At 42.1% G+C, this 24,341-nt stretch overlaps 1 protein-coding gene across 1 annotated transcript in view; it reads left to right on the forward strand.

The window, feature by feature from the left end:
- The window catches only part of LOC112219712 (potassium/sodium hyperpolarization-activated cyclic nucleotide-gated channel 1), a 173,469-nt gene that overhangs the window by 56,716 nt on the left and 92,412 nt on the right, over positions 1-24,341 (forward strand). Inside the window, exon 3 of the mRNA XM_024381224.2 lies at positions 10,400-10,561. Coding sequence (XP_024236992.2) covers positions 10,400-10,561 — 162 coding nt within the window. The remainder of the gene's footprint in view (positions 1-10,399; positions 10,562-24,341) is intronic.

Here is a 24,341-nt window from a genome sequence, read left to right on the forward strand (position 1 = left end):
TTGTTCAGGGACAGAATGACAGATTTTTACCTTGTCAGCTCGGGATTCAATCTTGCAACCTTACGGTTAACTAGTCCAACACTCTAACCACCTACCTCCACGAGGAGCCTGCCTGTTACGCTAATGCAGTAAAAAGCCAAGGTAAGTTGCTAGCTAGCATTAAACTTATCTTATAAAAGACAATCAATCAATCATAATCACTAGTTAACTACACATGGTTGATGATATTACTAGTTTATCTAGCGTGTCCTGCGTTGCATATAATCGATGCGGTGCGCATTCGCGAAAAGGATTGTCGTTGCTCCAATGTGTACCTAACCATAAACATCAATGCCTTTCTTAAAATCAATATACAAGTATATATTTTTAAACCTGCATATTTAGTTAATATTGCCTGCTAACATGAATTTATTTTAACTAAGAACATTGTGTCACTTCTCTTGCAACAGATTCAGGGTATATGCAGCAGTTTGGGCCGACTGGCTCGTTGCGATCTGTGTGAAGACTATTTCTTCCTAACTAAGACAGCCAACTTCGCCAAACGGGGGATGATTTAATAAAAGCACATTTGCGGAAAAAAGCACAATCATTGCACGACTGTACCTAACCATAAACATCAATGCCTTTCTTAAAATCAATACACAGAAGTATATATTTTTAAACCTGCATATTTCAGCTAGAAGAAATCCAGGTTAGCTGGCAATATTAGCCAGGTGAAATTGTGTCACTTCTCTTGCGTTCATTGCACGCAGAGTCAGGGTATATGCAACAGTTTGGGCCGCCTGGCTCGTTGCAAACTAATTTGCCAGAATTTTACGTAATTATGACGTAACATTGAAGGTTGTGCAATGTAATAGGAATATTTAGACTTATGGAAGCCAACTTTAGATAAAATACAGAACGGTTCCGTATTTCACTGAAAGAATAAACGTTTTGTTTTCGAGATGATAGTTTCCGGATTCGACCATATTAATGACCAAAGGCTCGTACTTCTGTTTGTTATTATATTATAATTAAGTCTATGATTTGATAGAGCAGTCTCACTGAGCGATGGTAGGCACCAGCGTTCATTCAAACAGCACTTTCGTGCGTTTTGCAAGCAGCTCTTCACAGTGCTTCAAGCATTGCGCTGTTTATGACTTTAAGCCTATCAACTCCCGAGATTAGGCAGGTGTATCCGATGTGAAATGGCTAGCTAGTTAGCGGGGTGCACGCTAATAGCGTTTCAAACGTCACTCGCTCTGAGACTTGGAGTAGTTGTTCCCCTTGCTCTGCATGAGTAACACTGTGTTCCTGGTAGGAGCGCAAGTAGGAGCGAGGAGAGGGACGGAAGCTGTACTGTTACACTAAAGTGCCTATAAGAACATCCAATAGTCAAAGGTATATGACATACAAATCGTATAGAGAGAAATAGTCCTATAATTCCTATAATAACTACAACCTAAATCTTCCTCCCTGGGAAAATTGAAGACTCATGTTAAAAGGAACCACCAGCTTTCATATGTTCTCATGTTCTGAGCAAGGAGCTTAAACATTAGCTTTCTTACATGAGGATGGAATGGAAAATATGGTGCTTTGTTCCAATATTTCTGTAAATCAGTGACATTTATTCCCATAGTAATTCGTGATGGATCCATGACAAAATCAACATCTGCAGTTTGAAAGAGTATTTTCTATCATTATTTTATGAACAAAATGTGTTTAGAACATGGGAAATTGCCCGATTCCTTCCTTATGGGGAGAGCATGTCCAGACTTTCTCTGTGACCCCAAGTACTCATTAACTCTGTCTTCAACCCTTTTTGGGTTGCATCAGTCAGTCATGGACGGAAACTTCTGAGACACAGTGTTAATGACTGCCAAGTCAAGATCCAAAAGGCTTCTTAACAGCTTCTATCCCCAAGCCTTAAGACTCCAGAACAGCTAATCAAATGTCTACCCAGACTATTTGCATCCCCCACCCCCATTTTTACGCTGCTGCTACTCTCTGGTTATGATCTATGCATAGTCATTTTAACTCTACCTACATGTACATATTACCCCAATTACCTCGACTAACCTGTGCCCCCGCACATTGATTCTGTACCGGTACCCCCTGTATATAGCCTCACTACTGTTATTTTATTGTTGCACTTTAACTATTTGTTCTTTATCCATTTTTACTTAACACTTATTTTTCTTAAAACTGCAATGTTGTTAAGGGCTTGTAAGTAAGCATTTCACTGTTGTATTCTGCGCATGTGACTTATAACATTTGATTTGATACCCCTTGACTTCCACATTTTGATATTTTACAGCCTGAATTTAAAATTGATTAAACAGATTTTTTGGATCACCCATCTATACACAATACGCCATAATGACAAAGTAAAAACATGTTTTTCAAAGTCTTTGCAATTTACAAATGTATCATGCTATCAGGATGCTGAAAAGCATCCCCATAGCATGATGCTGCCACCAACATGCTTTACATTAGGGTTGGTGTTGGTTTTCTCCAGACATAGCACTTTGGATTCATGCCAAATAGTTATCTTTTTGTCTCATCAGACCACAGAATCTTTTGCCTTATGTTCTCAGTCTTTTACGTGCCTTTTGCATGTGCTTTTTTCCATCTGGCGACCATAAAGCCCAGATTGGTGAAGTGCTCTAGGGACTGTTGTCCTTCTGGCAGGGTCTCCCATCTCAGCCAACAAACTTTGTAGTTCTGTCAGAGTAGTCAGTGGGTTCTTGGTCAACTCCCTGACCAAGGTCCTTCTTGCCTTGTTGCTCATTTTGATCGGACTGCCAGCTCTTGGCAGAGACTGGGTAGGCAAATGTTTTTATTTATTTACCAATGATGGAGGCCACTGTGCTCTTCGGAACTTTCAATGCTCTCGAAATTGTTTTATACCCTTCCCCAGATACAGTGGGGAGAACAAGTATTTGATACACTGCCCGATTTTGCAGGTTTTCCTACTTACAAAGCATGTAGAGGTCTGTCGTTTTAATCATAGGTACAGAACAGAATCTAAAACAAAAATCCAGAAAATCACATTGTATGATTTTTAAGTAATTAATTTGCATTTTATTGCATGACATATGTATTTGATACATCAGAAAAGCAGAACTTAATATTTGGTACAGAAACCTTTGTTTGCAATTACAGAGATCATACATTTCCTGTAGTTCTTGACCAGGTTTTCACACACTGCAGCCGGGATTTTGGCCCACTCCTCCATACAGACCTTCTCCAGATCCTTCAGGTTTCGGGGCTATCGCTGGGAAATACGGACTTTCAGCTCCCTCCAAAGATTTTCTATTTGGTTCAGGTCTGAAACTGACTAGGCCACTCCAGGACCTTGAAATGCTTCTTACGTAGCCACTCCTTAGTTGCCCTGGCTGTGTGTTTTGGGTCGCTGTCATGCTGGAAGACCCAGCCACGACCCATCTTCAATGCTCTTACTGAGGGAAGGAGGTATTTGGCCAAGATCTCTCGATACATGGCCCTATCCTTCCTCCCCTCAATACGGTGGAGTCTTCCTGTCCCCTTTGTAGAATAGCATCCCCAAAGAATGATGTTTCCACCTCCATGCTTCACAGTTGGGATGGTGTTCTTGGAGTTGTACTCATCCTTCTTCTTCCTCCAAACACAGCGAGTGGAGTTTAGACCAAAAAGCTCTATTTTTGTCTCATCAGACCACATGACCTTCTCCCATTCCTCTGGATCATCCAGATGGTCATTGGCAAACTTCAGACGGGCCTGGACATGCGCTGGCTTGAGCAGGGGGCCTTGCGTGCGCTGCAGGATTTTAATCCATGACGGCGTAGTGTGTTACTAATGGTTTTCGTTGAGACTGTGGTCCCAGCTCTCTTCAGGTCATTGACCAGGTCCTGCCGTGTAGTTCTGGGCTGATCCCTCACCTTCCTCATGATCATTGATGCCCCACGAGGTGAGATCTTGCATGGAGCCTCAGACCGAGGGTGATTGACCGTCATCTTGAACTTCTTCCATATAATAATTGTGCCAACAGTTGTTGCCTTCTCACCAAGCTGCTTGCCTATTGTCCTGTAGCCACCCCAGCCTTGTGCAGGTCTACAATTATATCCCTGATGTCCTTACACAGCTCTCTGGTCTTGGCCATTGTGGAGAGGTTGGAGTCTGTTTGATTGAGTGTGTAGATAGGTGTCTTTTATACAGGTAACGAGTTCAAACAGGTGCAGTTAATACAGGTAATGAGTGGAGAACAGGAGGGCTTCTTAAAGAAAAAACGAACAGGTCTGTGAGAGCCGGAATTTTTACTGGTTTGTAGGTGATCAAATACTTATGTCATGCAATAAAATGCTAATTAATTACTTAAAAATCATACAATGTGATTTTCTGGATGTCGTCTCTCACAGTTGAAGTGTACCTATGATAAAAATGATAGACCTCTACATGCTTTATAAGTAGGAACACCTGCAAAATCGGCAGTGTATCAAATACTTGTTCTCCCCACTGTATATGCCTCCAGACAATTCTAGCTCGGAAATGTATGGACAGTTCCGTGGACTTCATGGTATAGTTTCTGCTCTGACATGAACTGTGGGACCTTGTTTAGACAGATGTGTTTCTTTCTAAATTATGTCCAAACATTTTAATTGGCCACAGGTGGACTCCAATCAAGTAGTGACATCTCAAAGATGATCAACAGAAATTGGATGCACCTGAGCTCAATTTGGAGTGGCATTGCAAAAGGGTGTGAATACTTTGCAAAATATTTCTAAAAACATGTTTTGATTTTGTCATGATGTGGTATTGTGTGTAGATGGGTGAGATTTAAAAAAATATTTAATACATGTTTTATTCAGACTAACAACAAAATGCGTAATAAGTCAAGGGGTATGAATACTTTCTGAAGTCACTGAAGCACAATTCAGCTCCTGAGCAGGCTAGGGTAGGATATCATGATTCATGAAAAATTCACACCCCAGCCCTGTAGACCTACTGTAGGTTAGAGAGGTTTTCCAGCAAGGTGGATTGAGCCCCTTTCTTCAGCTGGACAAAGTCTGTTTAGCTCCTGGGAAGTAATATACAACTTGATGCTATTAACTCAACTGCATCTCGCCCTCTTGCTTCATACTCTCCCTCTCTCTCTCAATTCTCAATTCAATTCAAGGGGCTTTATTGGCATGGGAAACATGTGTTAACATTGCCAAAGCAAGTGAGGTAGATAATATACAAAAGTGAAATAAACAATAAAAATGAAAAGTAAACATTACACATGCAGAAATTTCAAAACAATAAAGACATTACAAATGTCATATTATACATAGTGTTGTAACAATGTACAAATGGTTAAAGAACACAAGGGAAAATAAATAAGCATAAATATGGGTTGTATTTACAATGGTGTTTGTTCTTCACTGGTTGCCCATTTCTTGTGGCAACAGGTCACAAATCTCTCTCCCTCCATCCGTCTCTTTTGTTTTCAATTATACAGTGCCTTGCGAAAGTATTCGGCCCCCTTGAACTTTGCGAACTTTTGCCACTTTTCAGGCTTCAAACATAAAGATATAAAACTGTATTTTTTTGTGAAGAATCAACAACAAGTGGGACACAATCATGAAGTGGAACGACATTTATTGGATATTTCAAACTTTTTTAACAAATCAAAAACTGAAAAATTGGGCGTGCAAATTTATAAATGTCGTTCCACTTCATGATTGTGTCCCACTTGTTGTTGATTCTTCACAAAAAAATACAGTTTTATATCTTTATGTGTGTGTGTGTGAGAGAGAGAGACATGTCCTATGAGGTTAATGGAAGGGCTATTGTCAGTAGAGCTCCAGTATGTTTTGGCTTAAATACATCCACATGCTTTTTCTTCAGTACATCATGGAGTCATCATGAAGTCAGTAGAAAATAAAAGGGGAGGGCAGAACTTTGAGTGGGAGAGTGAGAAAGTGACAATTGTAAAATGGGTGCGCGAGGGTGCATGCTGCGGGCTGCAATCCCGTTAACGGGATGATATGACAACAGGCAGTGAAAGTGCAGGGCGCCATATTCAAAACAACAGAAATCTCATAATTAAAATTCCTCAAACATACATCTATTTAATACTGTTTGAAAGGTAATCTTGTTGTTAATCCCACCACAGTGTCCGATTTCAAATAGGTTTTACAGCGAAAGCACCAAAAATGATTATGTTAGGTCACCACCAAGCCAAAGAAAAACTCAGCCATTTTCCAGCCAAAGAGAGGAGTCACAAAAAGCAGAAAGAGATCAAATAAATCACTAACCTTTGATGATCTTCAGATGATCTCAACCCCATAGAAAATCTTTGGAGGGAGTTGAAAGTCCGTGTTGACCAGCAACAGCCCCAAAACATCACTGCTCTAGAGGAGATCTGCTTGGAGGAATGGGCCAAAATACCAGCAACAGTGTGTGAAAACCTTGTGAAGACTTACAGACGTTTGACCTCTGTCATTGCCAACAAAGGGTATATAACAAAGTATTGAGATAAACTTTTGTTATTGACCAAAAACGTATTTTCCACCATAATTTGCAAATAAATTCATAAAAAATCCTACAATGCGATTTTCTGGATTTTTTTTCTCATTTTGTCTGTCAAAGTTTAAGTGTACCTATGATGAAAATTACAGGCCTCTCTCATCTTTTTAAGTGGGAGAACTTGCACAATTGGTGGCTGACTAAATACTTTTTTGCCCCACTGTATGTGGATTATAATGAATTACATTTTTGTAGGCATTTATACATTTTGTAAGGGAAAATCAAGTCTGAAAGTAAGGCTTAGGGTACATGTGATTGTCCCATTTTGCTACGTCATGCCCGGGTCAGTGTTGTCATGCAGTTTCAGTATTTACGACGTGTTGCAGGGTTGGGGTCAATTTCAGAAGGAAACAATATTCCAATTTAACTTTCTTAATTGAAAAGCATTGAAGATAAATGCAATTGGAATTTCAGTATACTGAATTGACTGGAATTTTAAAATAAATTGACCCCAACCCTTATGTGTTGGTATCTACAGATGTAGGGTCTTAATTTGATCACCCTGGTGCAGGAGGTTTAACCCCCTAGAGTTGATGTCTGCTCCCCCACGGAAATCGAATGAGCATAATGTAAAAAGCCTCTTGGGACTCATCTGAAGTCAGTATAGCCGATCTGCCAACTTCTGTCTGTAGCGTCTGAAAATTTTGGGCATCACACTAATATGACCCCTCTGTTCACAAAGGTGAGACTTTCACTAACACATACATATCTAGGACACCAACAGGCCTCACAAGACTCGTCTGAAGGTCCCCTGGTACCAGTTGACAAAATGAAGGGAAGTACGTATGGAGATTGTTTAGTACCAAAAAATGTTTAGATATGTTTCCTGATCTTTCCTATTTCCTTTAGATATAGGACAGACACTTCAGAACAAAGTTCCTTTAGATTGTTCACTACATGGTGTTCCATTTGGTGAATCTGTTATTCAATGTGTTAGTATGGTCTAATAGCAGTAAGGCCAAATACAATATTTCATCCCAAAAAGTTAGATTTTTTTTTATACTTGAAGGGGTTGTACATGTTTTTTAAATGGCATAGACTGTAATGGGTTAAAAGGGCTTCTGAAGATTGTAATTTCCATTTTGAAATTCCGGACTCAATTTTCCTTTATGAAAAATGTATTATGCCCTACAACAATTTCTGTTAATTATAATCCACATATTTTCCTTCTGTATCAAACTGGCTCAAATTAAGATCCTACATCTGTAGCTGTGAAAAGTTGTCTTCTATAATATGTGTTGCTTGCTTAGTAGTTATTCAGCAATTATGACCACGGAATTAACGATAAGACTGTCTTGCGATATAATTTCAGATACCTTGACTTTATAATAATAGTGAGAAGGAGGTGCAAATGTTCTACAAAACCTTCCTCATTGTTGCTTGAATATCTTGAATTACATTAGGCCTATTTGTTTTTCCTGACCTTGACTCTACAGCATTCAACATCATTCCAACTAGGTATTTATCAAATCAAATGTATTTATATAGCCCTTTGTACATCAGCTGATATCTCAAAGTGCTGTACAGAAACCCAGCCTAAAACCCCAAACAGCAAGCAATGCAGGTGTAGAAGCACGGTGGCTAGGAAAAACTCCCTACAAAGGCCAAAACCTAGGAAGAAACCTAGAGAGGAACCAGGCTATGTGGGGTGGCCAGTCCTCTTCTGGCTGTGCCGGGTGGAGATTATAACAGAACATGGCCAAGATGTTCAAATGTTCATAAATGACCAGCATGGTCCAATAATAATAAGGCAGAACAGTTGAAACTGGAGCAGCAGCACAGCCAGGTGGACTGGGGACAGCAAGGAGTCATCATGTCAGGTAGTCCTGAGGCATGGTCCTAGGGCTCAGGTCCTCCGAGAGAGAGAAAGAAAGAGAGAAAGAGAGAATTAGAGAGAGCACACTTAAATTCACACAGGACACCGAATAGGACAGGAGAAGTACTCCAGATATAACAAACTGACCCTAGCCCCCGACACATAAACTACTGCAGCATAAATACTGGAGGCTGAGACAGGAGGGGTCAGGAGACACTGTGGCCCCATCCGAGGACACCCCGGACAGGGCCAGACAGGAAGGATATAACCCCACCCACTTTGCCAAAGCACAGCCCCCACACCACTAGAGGGATATCTTCAACCACCAACTTACCATCCTGAGACAAGGCTGAGTATAGCCCACAAAGACCTCCGCCACGGCACAACCCAAGGGGAGGGCGCCAACCCAGACAGGATGACCACATCAGTGACTCAACCCACTCAGGTGACGCACCCCTCCCAGGGACGGTATGAGAGAGCCCCTGTAATAGGGTTAGAGGCAGAGAATCCCAGTGGAAAGAGGGGAACCGGCCAGGCAGAGACAGCAAGGGCGGTTCGTTGCTCCAGAGCCTTTCCGTTCACCTTCCCACTCCTGGGCCAGACTACACTCAATCATATGACCCACTGAAGTGATGAGCCTTCAGTAAAGACTTAAAGGTTGAGACCGAGTTTGCGTCTCTGATATGGCTTTTATTTATCCCCCTCAGGGCAATAATATAGAAAAAAAACATTAAGAATAACATTTATTTTATTCTAATACCTTAAGAACTCATTAAAACTCAATTAAATGCATGCATTAGTGACTTTTTAAGCAGTTTATGGAGAAATTACCTCGGATTGGGTCCTTCATGTTGTGGGGGATGAGGGATAAGGCAGTAGACAGGTTCAACAAAATGTTGCATTTTACATTTTTAACAAATGGGCGATAGCTGGTTTGTCATGTGAAACTGGAACTTTGTGAATTTTCACTCAAACACTTCCAGGTTTTTTGCAGAAAGACAGTAATTGGTACTTTGGCCAAAATGGGTAATGGAATAATGAGCCAGGAGAGAAATAATGGGTTTCCTATGCAAATGAGAACTAATTAGCAGATAGAGTGGAACTCATATAAGTGTGAGGAGATTCTATTTTGTCCTGATCCAATGTCAGCCAATCCTTTTCTCCAGACCTGTTCAGTCACACTGTAGATTGGCTTTTATTCTAGCAGCGTCCTGGTTCGCTCTGACTAAGCAACATGATGGTTATCGTGTCTCTCTCTCTCTCGTTCTCTCTACATCTCTATCTCTCTGGTTCTCTCCCTCTGTCTGCTCATGTCATCTCATGTCTCCATGGTTAAATCCAGTTTATTTTGAATAGTTGATATGGGTATTAGTAAAGCATGTATAGTGTGGATGGGGGTTCAAATGTAACTAAAAAATATTTTTTAAAGGAAAATGCTTTACGTGTTAATTGAATAACATGTCTGACTGGAAGTGTTAGAAATCATGTACTCAGCAATCCTGTTAAGTTTAAAGAAACAGTTGTTTGATCATTACAAGCTTTGAAATGTGCTATTATTGTGGCTAGTGCATTGGCTTGGCTATGCCCTCTTCTGAACTTATTCCCCCTGCGTACAGCAACATGACATTTTTTGCCATTTCACTGTGGTCTGTTTACTTTGGATGATGTCAATGACAAATACTGAATACCCAAACATCTGTGAATTACACTGACACCGTGTTGTAAAGTGATCTCCTGTGGCCAAAATGGCTGCGGCTCTCCTCTCTACTACTGCTTTAAAATTACATTTTTGGACTACAAAAACAACTATTTTTGGATAGTTGTAGTATGCTTGCGCTCTAACCACAATTTGAAGTATTTTCTGGACTGTTGAAAGGGTGCTCAGTCTTAGGAATGTAAAACTGAAATACTGAGCTTCAGGTTAGTAACTTAATTCCTTTCAAAAATGGTTAATAATGTCGCGTTTTGGAGCAATCATCTTTGTCCCAGAACTATTAATATTTGAATCCTTGTATCTTAACATATTTTTCCCCCTTCTCTATTCTCTCTCTCCAGATCTTCCATATGACCTACGACCTGGCCAGTGCTGTGGTAAGAATATTTAATCTGATAGGGATGATGCTACTGCTCTGCCACTGGGATGGTTGTCTACAGTTCCTGGTTCCCCTCCTACAAGATTTCCCCCAAGATTGCTGGGTGTCGCTAAATGGTATGGTTGTAAGTATTATACCCTACATCTTGTTTGTTTCTTTCGTAGTTGGAAATGTTAAAACATTGGTACCAGTTGGAATCACTTTAAAAAGGTAGGTAGCTTAATGGTAACCACATTTAACATATGGATTTGCATTAGTATACACATCAAAAGTCCCAAATGCAAACCTCTTTTATATTTTTTGAGTTATTACCTTTTTAACATATTACATTATGTTACTTAATCAATCAGAGACGATGCTGTCAGGCAGCACTGCCGCAAAATAAATGTTGGCTTTTAGATGGCAATCACCTCACTCTCTCCCAATTTGTTACTATTAGAAGTTATAACTTTAGAATTAACGACAGCGAGAAGGTGCAAGTCAAGGAATAATTGAGGCCTGGACAAATAAACTTGACTCTGTAAAGAATAATCTCAGCTAAAGCATAAAACCGATCAGAATTCTGAAAAACTATGAAGTTATGCCAGGAAATGTTTTTGTGGGGTGTGGCGTTTGTGGAGGATGCGGCAAGCCAGCTTATTCCCAATTATGTAATGTCCAACAAAAATAACTTCAAATGTGGGAACTTCAAAATGGCAATCACCTCACTCTCTCCCAATGTGTTACTATTAGAAGTTATAACCGAATTATAGACAGCGAGAATGAATGGTGCAAGTCAAGGAATAATTGAGGCCTTGACAAATATACTTGACTGTAAAGAATAAGTTAGGTATGACACTACAAGCTTTGCACACCTGTATTTGGAGAGTTTCTCCCATCTTCTATGCAGATCCTCTCAAGCTCTGTCTGGTTGGATGGGGAGCGTCGCTGCACAGCTATTTTCAGGTCTCAGCCAGAGCCAGACTTAAGGGCATTCAGAGACTTGTCCCGAAGCCACTCCTGCATTGTCTTGGCTATTTGCTTACTGTCGTTGTCCCGTTTGAAGGTGAACCTTTGCCCCAGTCTGATGTCCTGAAACTCCTGGTTTTTATCAAGGATCTCTCCATGCTTTGTTCTGTTCATCTTTCCCTCGATCCTGACTAGTCTCCCAGTCCCTGCCGCTGAAAAACATCCCCACAGCATGATGTTGCCACCACCGTGCTACACTGTAGGGATGGTATTGGCGATGTGATGAATGGTGCCTGGTTTCCTACAGATGTGACGATTGGCATTCAAGCCAAAGAGTTCAATCTTGATTTCAACAGACCAGAGAATCTTGTTTCTCATGGTCTGAGAGTCCTTTAGGTGCCTTTTGGCTAACTCCAAGCAGGCTGTCGTGCTTTTTTACTGAGGAGTGGCTTCCATCTGGACAATTTACAATAAAGGCCTGATTGGTGGAGTGCTGCAGAGATGGTTGTCCTTCTGAAAGGTTCTCACATCTCCACAGAGGAACTCTGGAGCTCTGTCAAAGTGACCATCGGGTTTTGGTCACCACCTTGACCAAGGCCCTTTTCCCCCGATTGCTCAGTTTGGCCTGGCGAACAGTTCTAGGAACAGTCTGGGTGGTTCCAAACTTCTTCCATTTAACAATGATGGAAGCCACTGTCTTGGGGACCTTCAAAGATGCACACATATTTTGGTGCCCTTCCGCTCGACACAATCTTGTCTCAGAGCTCTACAACTATTCCTTCTACCTCATGGCTTGGTTTTTGCTCTGAAATGCACTGTCAATTGTGGGACCTTATATAGACAGGTGTGGGGCTTTCAAAATCATGTCCAATCAATTGAATTTACCACAGGTGGACTCCAATCATTTTGTTAAATTTCGAGCCTCATAGCAAAGAGTTGAAATACTTTTGTTTTTAAGGTCTTTCGTTTTTTTTTTTTTTACAAATTTGCAAAAATGTCAAATGTGGAAAAATCCTTTTGCCACTTGTTTTTGCGTTACAGCCTGAATTTAAAATGGACAAGTTGCATGGACTGCAATAATGTTTAACATATTTTTTGAATGACTACCTCATCTCTGTACCCCACACATATAATTATCTGTAAGATCCCTCTACTGAGCAGTGAATTTCAACCACAAAGACCAGGGAGATGTTTCAATACCTCGTAAAGAAGGACACCTATTGGAAGATGGGTAAAAATAAAAAAGCAGACATTTACTTAGAAACGGTAGCCGCAGGATCAGAGTACACCTGAAAAACAATAACACTAAGTCTCGAAAACTCACTCAGGTAATGAACGCACAAGGTAAACAATTCAAGCTTCTGCAAAGGACAACATAAAACACCGATTTTAAAAGGAACATCATAATGAGTAAATAGGACACACCTGAGTGTCATTAATGTCTCTAGGATGGTCTCTGCCGCACTCTGGCGACAGGTGGGACCACCACGTAGTTGGTTGAAGTCCCAAACAAGTTCCGGATCTAGGATGTCCCGGGCAGAAACCCACACCCGCTCCTCTCGGCCGTAGCCCTCCCAGTCCACCAGGTACTGCAGGGTGCCTCGGACCCAGCGAGCCGCCAACAGACGCTGGACAGTGTAGGCCAAGCGACCATCAACAAGTCGAGGGGGCAGAGAGGCAGGTGTGGGGGGAGAGTAGGGACTGGTCCTTACCAGCCTGAGACGGGAGACATGGAAGAATATACAGACCCTCATAGACCTGGGAAGCTGGAGACGATAGGTGACCGGCTTGATGCGACTCGGGCTCTTGAATGGTCCGATGTAGCGTGGAGCAAGCTTCTGCGAGTCCACCTTTAAGGGAAGATCACAGATGGACAGCCACACCCGTTGACCTGGTTGGAGGAGCCGAAGAGGCCTTCGGTGTCAGTTTGCCTGGTGTTGGTGTCGGGCAGAGAGCGGAGCAAGGAGGATAGCGCCCTAATCCAGGTGAGGTGACATGGTCGAGTGAACGCCTTGGCTGATGGCAGCCCGCTTCGGCCTCTTGTTTAGGTGGGGGAGAGCCCGAACTGACACTCGAACAGCAACAGTCCAGTGGACGATTTCAGCATTGTGTTATGAGCATACACTCCACAGACGAGGCCATACCGTGTAATGAACTGGAGCCCACGATCCGAGACAATGTCCTGGGGAAGTCCGTGTAGTTGAAAGACATGGGTAGTCATGAGATCAGCGGTCTCCTTCACTGAGGGCAACTTGGGTAAGGCGATGAAATGAGCTGCCTTGGAAAACCAATCAACAACTACCAGGATAGTGGTAAGCCCTTGGCATGGGGGTAACCCTGTGATAAAGTCTATGGACAGGTGGGACCAGGGCAGAGGTTGGAGCAACCCAGCCCATCAGAGTCATGAGCACTTGCTTTGGGCTCAGGTGGAGCAGGCCGTAACGAAGGATCTCACATCCTCAATCATATTGGGCCACCAGAATTTGTGCCTCAGGAACTCCAGTGTCCGATTAACCCCTGGATGCCCAGTTAATTTAGAGGAGTGTCCCCATTTTAGTACTTGGGATCGGGCTGATCGTGGAACATGATTGTTGACCCCGGCCGGGGTCAGGTTCTTGGGTCTAGGCTTGTTGGACCGTGCCTCAATACTCATATCACGGGGTCCACAATGCGGGAGCTGGGGATGGGCTTGGAGTCCCTCTACCCATTAGAGACATCGTGTTGGCGTCTGTTTTCTGAGTCCAGAAACAGGCACGGGTCAAAACTGGGAGGACTAGAAAAAGGAGAATAGCAAAGGCAGGAGAACGGGAAAAACGCTGGTTGACTTGGGAACATAGAAGACAAACTGGCACAGAGAGACAGGAAACACAGGGATAAATACACTGGGGAAAACAAGCGACACCTGGAGGGGGTGGAGACAATAACAAGGACAGGTGAAACAGATCAGGGTGTGACACAGACATGTGCGTCCCAGCTGCCTACTTTAAAAAATGGGGCAAATCCAATACAACATTACTGAGTACCACTCTCATATTTTCAAACATAGTTGTGACTGTATAATGTTATGGTTGTGCTTGTAATTGTTAAGGACTGGGGACTTTTTCAGTAAAAAAGACAATGCAGCTAAGCACAGGCAAAATCCTAGAGGAAAACTTGGTTCAGTCTGCTTTCCATCAGACACAGAGATGATTTCACCTTTCAGCAGGACAATAACCTAAAACACAAGGCCAAATCTACACTGTAGTTGCTTACCAAGAAAACAGCAAATGTTCCTGAGTGGCAGAGTTTTGACTTAAATCTACTTGAGCATCTATGGCAGACCTGAAAATGGTTGGTGACCATTGCTAGACAACCATTTTCAGGTCTTGCCATAGATGCTCAATGGTTGTCTAGCGATGGTCAACAACCAATTTGACAGAGCTTGAAGAATTTTTTAAAGAATAATGAGCAAATGTTATACAATCCAGGTGTGGAAAACTCTTAGTCTTACCCAGAAAGGTGAGTCTACAAAGTATTGACTCAGGGTTGTAGATATGTTGTATTTAATTTAATACATTTGCACAAATGTCTACAAACATGTTTAAATCTGTCATTATGGGGTATTGTGTGTAGATGGGTAAGCTTTTTTAAATTTATTTAATCCATTTTGAATTCAGGCTGTAACACATCAAAATGTGGAATAAATCAAGGGGTATGCGTTCTTTCTGAAGGCACTGTATATTGTGACCGGTCTTATGTACAGTAGTAAAATTTGAAATTGTGTTTTTTAAATTGGATAAAAGTAGACTCAGAGCTACAAAATGGTATATCATACACTACAGTTGAGGAACAATGGGAAAGTAACTTTGCTTTGAAAGTTGATAAACTTGTAAACTCACTTTTGAGAAAATCCCACTTGGTACTACTACAGGAGAGCCCTTCTTTGTCTACACCCATTCAGCATCGTTCACAGCCTCTTAAGCTTTATTCCCACCCATCTCTTTAAGGGTTTACCCGAGTGTTGTGTACTAACAACAGAAGTCAAGCACCCAAGTTAACCTGTCTAGGACTGGGGTTCCACTAGCAGAACCCCCCCGCAACAGCCAGTGAAAGTGCAGGGCGCCAAATTCAAAGTAACAAAAATCTAACAATTAAAATTCCTCAAGCATACAAGTATTTCACACCATTTTAAAGATACAATTCTCGTTAATCCAGCCATAGTGTCTGATTTCAAAAGGATTTACAGCGAAAGCACCACAAACGATTATGTTAGGTCACCACCAAGCCACAGAAAAACAGCATTTTTTCCAGCCAAAGAGAAGAGTCACAAAAGCAGAAATAGAGATAAAATGAATCACTAACCTTTGATGATCTTCATCAGATGACACTCATAGGACTTCATGTTACACAATACATGTATGTTTTGTTTGATAAAGTGGTCTAGGGCACTGCATCACAGCGCTAGCTGTGCCACCAGAGACTCTGGGTTCGCGCCCTGGCTCTGTCACAGCCGGCCGCGACCGCGAGGTCCGTGGGGCAATGCACAATTGGCCTAGCGTCGTCCGGGTTAGGGAGAGTTTGGCCGGTAGGGAAATCCTTGTCTCATCGCACACCAGCGACTCCTGTGGCGGGCCGGGCGCAGTGCACGCTAACCAAGTTAGCCAGGTGCACGGTGTTTCCTCCGACACATTGGTGCGGCTGGCTTCCGGGTTGGATGCACGCTGTGTTAAGAAGCATGCAGCTTGGTTGGGTTGTGGCTTTCGACCTTCGTCTCTCCCGAGCCCGTACGGGAGTTGTAGCGATGAGACAAGATAGTAATTACTAACAATTGGATACCACGAAATTGGGGAGAAAAGGGAGTTAAACAAAAAATAATAAATATATATTTTTTTAATAATATGAGTTTACATTGGCGCGTTACGTTCAGTAGTTCTAAAACATGCGGTGATAATGCAGAGAACCACATCAATTTACAGAAATACTCATAATAAACATAGATAAAGATACGACTATTATACATGGAACTTTAGATAAACTTCTCCTTAATGCAACCACTGTGTCAGATTTCAAAAAAACTTTAAGGAGAAATAATAATCTGAGTACAGCCTTTAGACAACAAAGCAGCCAAAAAGATACCCGCCATATTGGGTAATCAACATTACTCAGAAATAGCATTTTAAATATTCACTTACCTTGATGATCTTCATCAGAATGCACTCCCAGGAATCCCAGTTCCTCCATAAATGTTTTGATTTGTTCGATAATGTCCAAATATCATATTTTGTTTGGGCCTTTGGTAAACAAATCCAAAAGCTTGTTCAGGTCGCGCCGAACGTCGGACGAAAAGTTCAAAAAGTTCCGTTACAGTATGGAATCAATCTTTAGGATGTTTTTAACATAAAACGTCATTAATGTTTCAACCGGACAATTCCTTTGTCTGTACAAATGAAGTGGAACATAGCTACCTTTCACGTGAGCGCGCCAGACCGAGGCTGTGGCACTCTGCCAGACCACTCACTCAAAGAGCCCTTATGATCCCATCAATGAACCCCTCCTTTAGAGTAGAATCCTCAAAACCAGGTTCTAAATACTGTTGACATCTAGTGGAAGCCTTGGGAAGTGAAACATAACTAATATCACGAAATGGACAAAAATGAATGGGAAGTCATTGGCATTGGACAAACCATATACACGGTGTCCAATACCACCCAATTCGGCGTTGATTCGTGTAAAGTTGATTACAAATGCCATATGACAAATGCCAGTTGTAACACTTCAAAAATCCAACAGGTGGCGAGTGCGCTCCACCTTGGTTTTTCATATTGGAAATGCAACACAAGTCAACATCCAAAAGCAAAATTTTGAAAAAGTGAATTTTTTTTCAAAAACTTATCACCCCAAAAAAAGCTCTTTCTGGACCGTGTAAGAACTGTATCAACATACTTTAGTCATATTTGTACATAAGGCATATGTTTTGTCCATTTGCAATATGATTTCATTGGAAGTCAAAAGTCAAAAGTCGATAATGTGAACTTTAAAAAAAAAACGCATCACCCTCGTAAAAAAGTGCTTTCTGGACCGTTTTTCGAAATTGTTTCGATTTTATGTCAATTAATCATGTGTAAGAACTGTATGAATATGCTTTTGTCAAATTTTATTATAATATTTTTTTTTTTTTTTTTACTTGTGCATAAGGCATATGTTTTGTCCATTTGCAATATGATTTCATTGGAAGTCAAAAGTCAAAATGTGAACTTTAAAAAAAAAAAAAACGCATTTTGGGGCCAAAAAAGTGCTTTCTGGACCGTTTTGCTCAAAAATGTTTCCTGATTTTATGTCAATTAATCATGTGTAAGAACTGTATGAATATGCTTTTGTAAAATGTTATTATCATATTATTTTTTCATCATGTCTTGTGCATAAGGAATATGATTTGTCCATTTGCAATATGATTTCATAGGAAGTCAAAAGTCAAAGTCAAAAGTCACTTTTTTTGGGGCCAAATACCATAAGAAATTTGACATGCTCAAAAATCCTGCAGAAATGCAAAATTGACTGGCCTGATAAACTCGGGATGGCCGGGCAGTGATAGTTGTTCCTTTCCATCACTCGTTGTGTTGATTTCATCATGTCCATTTGGTGATGTTTTTTTCACTATAGTGTACGTGCATTTGCAATATGGTTCAATGGGCATTTACCATAAGAAATTTAACATGCTCAAAAATCCTGCAGAAATGCAAAATTGACTGGCCTGATGAACACAGGATGGCCTGGCAGTGATAGTTGCTCCTTTCCATCGCTCGTTGTGTTGACTTCATCATGTCCATTTCATCATGTCCATTTGCAATCTCAACCACACTGCACACTGCCCTAACCTATCTGGACAAGAGGAATACCTATGTGAGAATGAGCCCTCTCCTGTACTCCCTGTTCACCCACATGCTCATCAATCACAGCTCGGACGACATTCAACACCATAGTACCCTCCAAGCTCGGATCCTACAGGACCCTGGGTCTCGGGCCCGCCCGGAGTGTGGTGGGTCAGGAAATCCTCACACTGACGGGCAACAAAACTAGGTGGTGATTGGGACTTCAGGCAACAACATCTCCTCCCCCTGATCCTCAACACTGGGGAACCACAAGGGGAGTTCTGAGCCCTTCCTGTACTCCCTGTTCACCCACATGCACAGACAAACTGAATTTGGTCCACTCAATCATCAAGTTTGCGGATGGTAGGCTTGATTACCAAACAACGACGAGACGGCCTACAGGGGAGGCTGGGGCCCTCGGAGTGGGTGTCAGGCAAAAACCTCACACTCAACAGATGCAAAACTAAGGAGATGATTGTGGACTTCTGCAGAGGGAACACCCCCTATCCACATCGATGGAACAGTAGTGGAGAGGGTAGCTTTTAAGTTCCTCGGCATACACATCACAGACAAACTGAATTTGGTCCACTCATCAGACAGCATCATGGGGCGGCAAACTCAACCCCTCAGGACACCTACACCACCCGAGTTACAGGAACAAACAGTCAGAGGGTAGCAAGCAACACATCACATCACAGACAAACTGAATTTGGTCCACTCACACAGACAGCATCGTGAAGCAAGGTCGCACAGCGCCTCTTCAACCTCAGGAGCCTGAAGAAATTCGGCTTGTCACCAAAAGCACTCAAAACTTCTACAGATGCACAATCAAGAGCATCCTGGCGGGCTGTATCACCACCTGGTACGGCAACTGCCTGCCCTCAGGACAAGGCTCTTAGAGGGAAGTCCATAAAGATCATCACCGGGGGCATCAACTACCTGCCCTCCAGGACACCTATCATCACCACCCGATGTTATCAAAGCTGGGAAGGCCTGAAAAGATCTATCTCAAGGACATCAGACTGTTAAAGCCACCACTAACATTGAGTTCTGCTATCATCTGAAATGACACTGACTCAACTCCAGCCACTTTAATAATGGGAATTGATGGGACTGAAAAATATATCACTAGCCACTTTAAACAATGCTACCTTATATAATGTTACTTACCCTAATTATTCATCTCATATGCATACGTATATACTGTACACTATCATCGAATCCTTATGTAATATTGCACTGTTGTTACCCTATTACATCTCATGACATGACACTGACTCTATATCATCGACTGCATCCTTGTTTCATTTAATATGGGACTTTGATGGGACTGATGTCAATATATCACTGTACTGATATCATCTACTGTATCTTGCCTATGCTGCTCTGTACCATCACTCATTCATATATCCTTATGTACATATTCTTTATGCTTACACTGTATATACAGTAGTTTTGGAATTGTTAGTTAGATTACTTGTTGGTTATTACTGCATTGTCGGAACTAGCCAAGCACAAGCATTTCGCTTACTCGCATTAACATCTGCTAACCATGTGTATACTGACAAATAAAATTTGATTTGATTTGATGTTTATGTTTTTTTACTGCTCTAGAATCATCATTCAAATGCACGTGCATTTTCTTTATCCCCTTAATTGGGCATTTAAGATCACGAATTTTGGCATGCTTAAAAATCCTTAATGCAAAATGACTGTATTACTGCATTGTCCATCACTCTAGAAGCACAAGCATTTCCATTTCCATTAACATCTGCTAACTTGTGTGAAAATTTTCTGTGATTTTTTCATAGTTGTTCCTTTGATCATTTGATGTGTTGTTTCATCATGTTTGATTTGATGATGTTTTTTTCACTATAGAATCATATTGCAAATGCACGTGCATTGTTGTGCAACTGGTGATTGAAAATAGGCACCTGGTAACCCAAAAATACAAAAAATTGTTGTAAAATGCATTTACAGTGGGACTCCTATTGTCCATGCCCGCTATGGGTTGACTACGGCCCTTATCCATGGGGGCCATGTCCATTTGTGTGATTTATTTTTCAGTTTAAAATATTCTGATGGATACGCATTGTTGTGCAACTGGTGATTGAAAATAGACACCTGGTAACCCAAAAATAAAAATATGGTTGTAAATGCATTTACCGGGACTCCTATTGCCCATGCCCGCTGGGAGTACCCTACTACGGCCCTCTATCCATGGGGGCCGTCCTGAGTGCTTTATGGACTGTTTAAAATATTCTGATGGATACGCATTGTTGTGCAACTGGTGATTGAAAATGATGGATTTGTTGTGCAACTGGTGATTGAAAATAGGCACCTGGTAACCCAACAATAAAAATATGTTTGTAAAATGCATTTACCGGTCATTCTGATATTAATGCCCGCTATGGGAACACAGGATGGCCGGGCAGTGATAGTTGTTCCTTTCCATCACTCGTTGTGTTGATTTCATCATGTCCATTTGGTGATGTTTTTCACTATAGAATCGGGCAGGTTCATAAGGCATTCATAACCCATATAGGCTTCAGGTTGAATTTTGGAGTGCAGGCAATGTATTCCTATGGGGAGAGAAGTCCATGCAAACTGTTTGATGTAAACACCTTCTTTTAACTATTAAGGGTTAATGCCACACGGTCTAGGTTAGGCTTGCACGGATCGGGAGGACCTTAGGAACGTACCTGAGGTCGAATTGTGCTTCTCACCCTAACGGTTCTCTCACTGTCACCCAAAAGCAAATGATGTTGTGGGGCAGGCTTCATTTTGGGCCTACTATTCTAATGGTCGCTGCGCTTAGACCGAGCGAGCTACGGTCAAGCGGGATATCTCGTTGAACTCGGCACGGCCTAGGGATTATGGTAATGCCATTGCCTGCTCTCTGTGTCTTTAAGCACCGCACTTTGTCACTCCATCCTTCCTGTGTGTGTGTGTGAGGGAGTTTGTCTTTGAGATCTGTTGGGAGAAATGACTGATTTACAGTTCAGGAGGGTTACCTAGTCACACATATGAAGTTTTGGAGAGATGTGACATTTCTAACCCTTCAAAACAGAGAGTGTGACCCAATGAAAGGCACTTCCGGTTGGCACAGGAAGCTATAGGTAAACACATGTCTTGACTGAGGTAGCCCCTTACAGAATCCTGAGTTTTAAGTCTTTAAGTTAAGAATTGACTGATCTACACAGGGTTGAATGCAGTCATTTTCACATTTGCAGGTTATGTACATCAAAATACCTTTTGGTGAATTTAACCACTTCCGGTTGCTTCAGGAAGCTTAGAATCGACACAGGTAGACCTCATAGTGGTCTGATGGACTGTTATAGAAGACAGGTTCATAAGGCATTCATAACCCACATAGGCTTCAGGTTCAATTTAGGAGTGCAGGCAATGTATTCCTATGGGGAGAGAAGTCAATGCAAACTGTTTGAAGTAAACACCTTCTTTTAACTGTTAAGGGTTAATGCCATACGGTCAAGGTTAGGCTTGCACGGATCGGGAGGACCTTAGGAACGTATCTGAGGTCGAATTGTGCTTCTCACCCTAACGGTTATCTCACTGTCACCCAAAAGCAAATGACATTGAAGGCCAGGCTTCATTTTGGGCCTACTTTTCTAATGGTCGCTGCGCTTAGACCGAGCGAGCTACGGTCAAGCGGGATATCTCGTTGAACTCGGCACGGCCTAGGGATTATGGTAATGCCATTGCCTGCTCTCTGTGTCTTTTAGCACCGCACTTTGTCACTCCATCCTTGCTGTGTGTGTGTGTGAGAGCTTTTCTTTGACACCTGTTGGGAGAAATGACTGATTTACAGTTCAGGAGGGTTACCTAGTCACACATATGAAGTTTTGGAAAGATGTGACTTTTTTAACCCTTCAAAACAGACAGTGTGACCCAATTAAAGGCATTTCCGGTTGGCACAGGAAGCTATAAATAAACTCATATCCTGATTGGGGTATGCCTATACAGAATCCTGAGTTTTAAGTCTTTACGTTAAGAACTGAGTTATTTACGGAGGGTTTAGTGAGTGTGTGTTATTTCAGAAAATCATAGAAAATCACAGAAATCTCGCAGAGCTCCGCAGCACACTTTAAAAAGATTCGTATGAACACCCTGCAACTGGATCTGTAACTGTTGAAAAAAAAACACCTATCTTTGAACATCACCAATTTGTCATTGTAAGATTTCTCTTAAATGACGATAGATAAATGGCTGGTTCTTTTTTTATTGACACCGGAGGCTCCTTGACTTTGACGTGAAGTGGAAAAATAATTTCTCTATTTTCATTTTGGACCTTTAATCCCAGAGAAATGGACATAACTCAAAAACCGTCAAGGCCTAGACGCCATCTTGTTCGGGACCAACTGCCCGTTATCCCAAACCTACGCTCACCAAATTTCGGCTTTGAAATATTTTCCGTTTTGGAGATAAGGCCCTGTCGTGATTCGTGATGTTTTGTCCACAGCACGGTCAGATGGACTGGGGACAGCAAGGAGTCATCATGTCAGGTAGTCCTGGGGCATGGTCCTAGGGCTCAGGTCCTCCGAGAGAGAGAAAAAAGAGAGAATTAGAGAGAGCATATGTGGGGTGGCCAGTCCTCTTCTGGCTGTGCCGGGTGGAGATTATAACAGAACATGGCCAAGATGTTCAAATGTTCATAAATGATCAGCATGTTTGAATAATAAGAAGGCAGAACAGTTGAAACTGGAGCAGCAGCACGGCCAGGTGGACTGGGGACAGCAAGGAGTCATCATGTCAGGTAATCCTGGGACATGGTCCTCCGAGAGAGAGGAGGAGAGAATTAGAGAACGCACACTTAGATTCACACAGGACACCGAATAGGACAGGAGAAGTACTCCAGATATAACAAACTGACCCTAGCCCCCCGACACATAAACTACTGCAGCATAAATACTGGAGGCTGAGACAGGAGGGGTCAGGAGACACTGTGGACCCATCCGAGGACACCCCGGACAGGGCCAAACAGGAAGGATATAACCCCACCCACTTTGCCAAAGCACAGCCCCCACACCACTAGAGGGATATCTTCAACCACCAACTAACCATCCTGAGACAGGGCCGAGTATAGCCCACAAAGATCTCCACCATGGCACAACCCAAGGGGGGGCGCTAACCCAGACAGGATGACCACATCAGTGAATCAACCCATCAAGCGAAGGTCAGTCAATCTGTCACAAAAACCATCAAGCGCTATGATGAAACTGGGGCGTCATTACATACACTGGTTTGATTCCACGGCCATAGGGCGGCATACAATTGGCCCAGCGTCGTCCGGTTTAGGGTTTAGCCGGGGTAGAGCGTCATTGTAAATGCAAATTTGTTCTTACTGACTTGCCTAGTTAAATAAAGGTTAAATAAAAAATGTAAAAACACATCTCAACATCAACTGATCAGAGACGACATGAATCAGGCCTTCATGGTCGAATTGCTGCAAAGACACCACTTCTAAAGGACCCCAAAAGGAAGAGACTTGCTTGGGCCTATAAACATGAGCAATGGACATTAGACCAGTGGAACTCTGTCCTTTGGTCTGATGAGTCCAAATTTTAGATGTTTTGTTCCAACCACTGTGTCTTTGTGAAACACAAAGTAGATGAAAGGATGATCTCAGAATGTGTGATTCCCACGTGAAGCATGGAGGAGGAGGTGTGATGGTGTCAGTGATTTATTTTCCATTCAAGGTACACTTAACCAGCATGGCTACCATAGCATTCTGTGACGACCCTCCCACTCTGTCTGCCGTATTCTCTCTCTGTTATTTCCTTATTAGGATGCTGGTGGGCAGAGTTGGGAGGGTTGTCAGCTACATGGGAAACACCTGGGCCCGGTGTCTCCCAGGATAAATACACCACTTCCCCATTCATGGAGGAGACTCTCCATGCAGACACCTTTATGGATTTTGTTGTGTTCCTTGGTGGTTTTTGGGTTGTTTGCGACAACATCTTTCAACACCCTGCATTATCACATTCATGCATGCAAAACACTCACTTACACTACTGATTACTGATTACACACACCATTGTATATTTTCCTTAGTTGCTTTAGTTAATAAATATATCTTTTGTTACGCCT

This window comes from Oncorhynchus tshawytscha, linkage group LG20, assembly GCF_018296145.1.
Source record: "Oncorhynchus tshawytscha isolate Ot180627B linkage group LG20, Otsh_v2.0, whole genome shotgun sequence".
In the NCBI taxonomy this organism is placed as follows: Eukaryota; Metazoa; Chordata; class Actinopteri; order Salmoniformes; family Salmonidae; genus Oncorhynchus; species Oncorhynchus tshawytscha.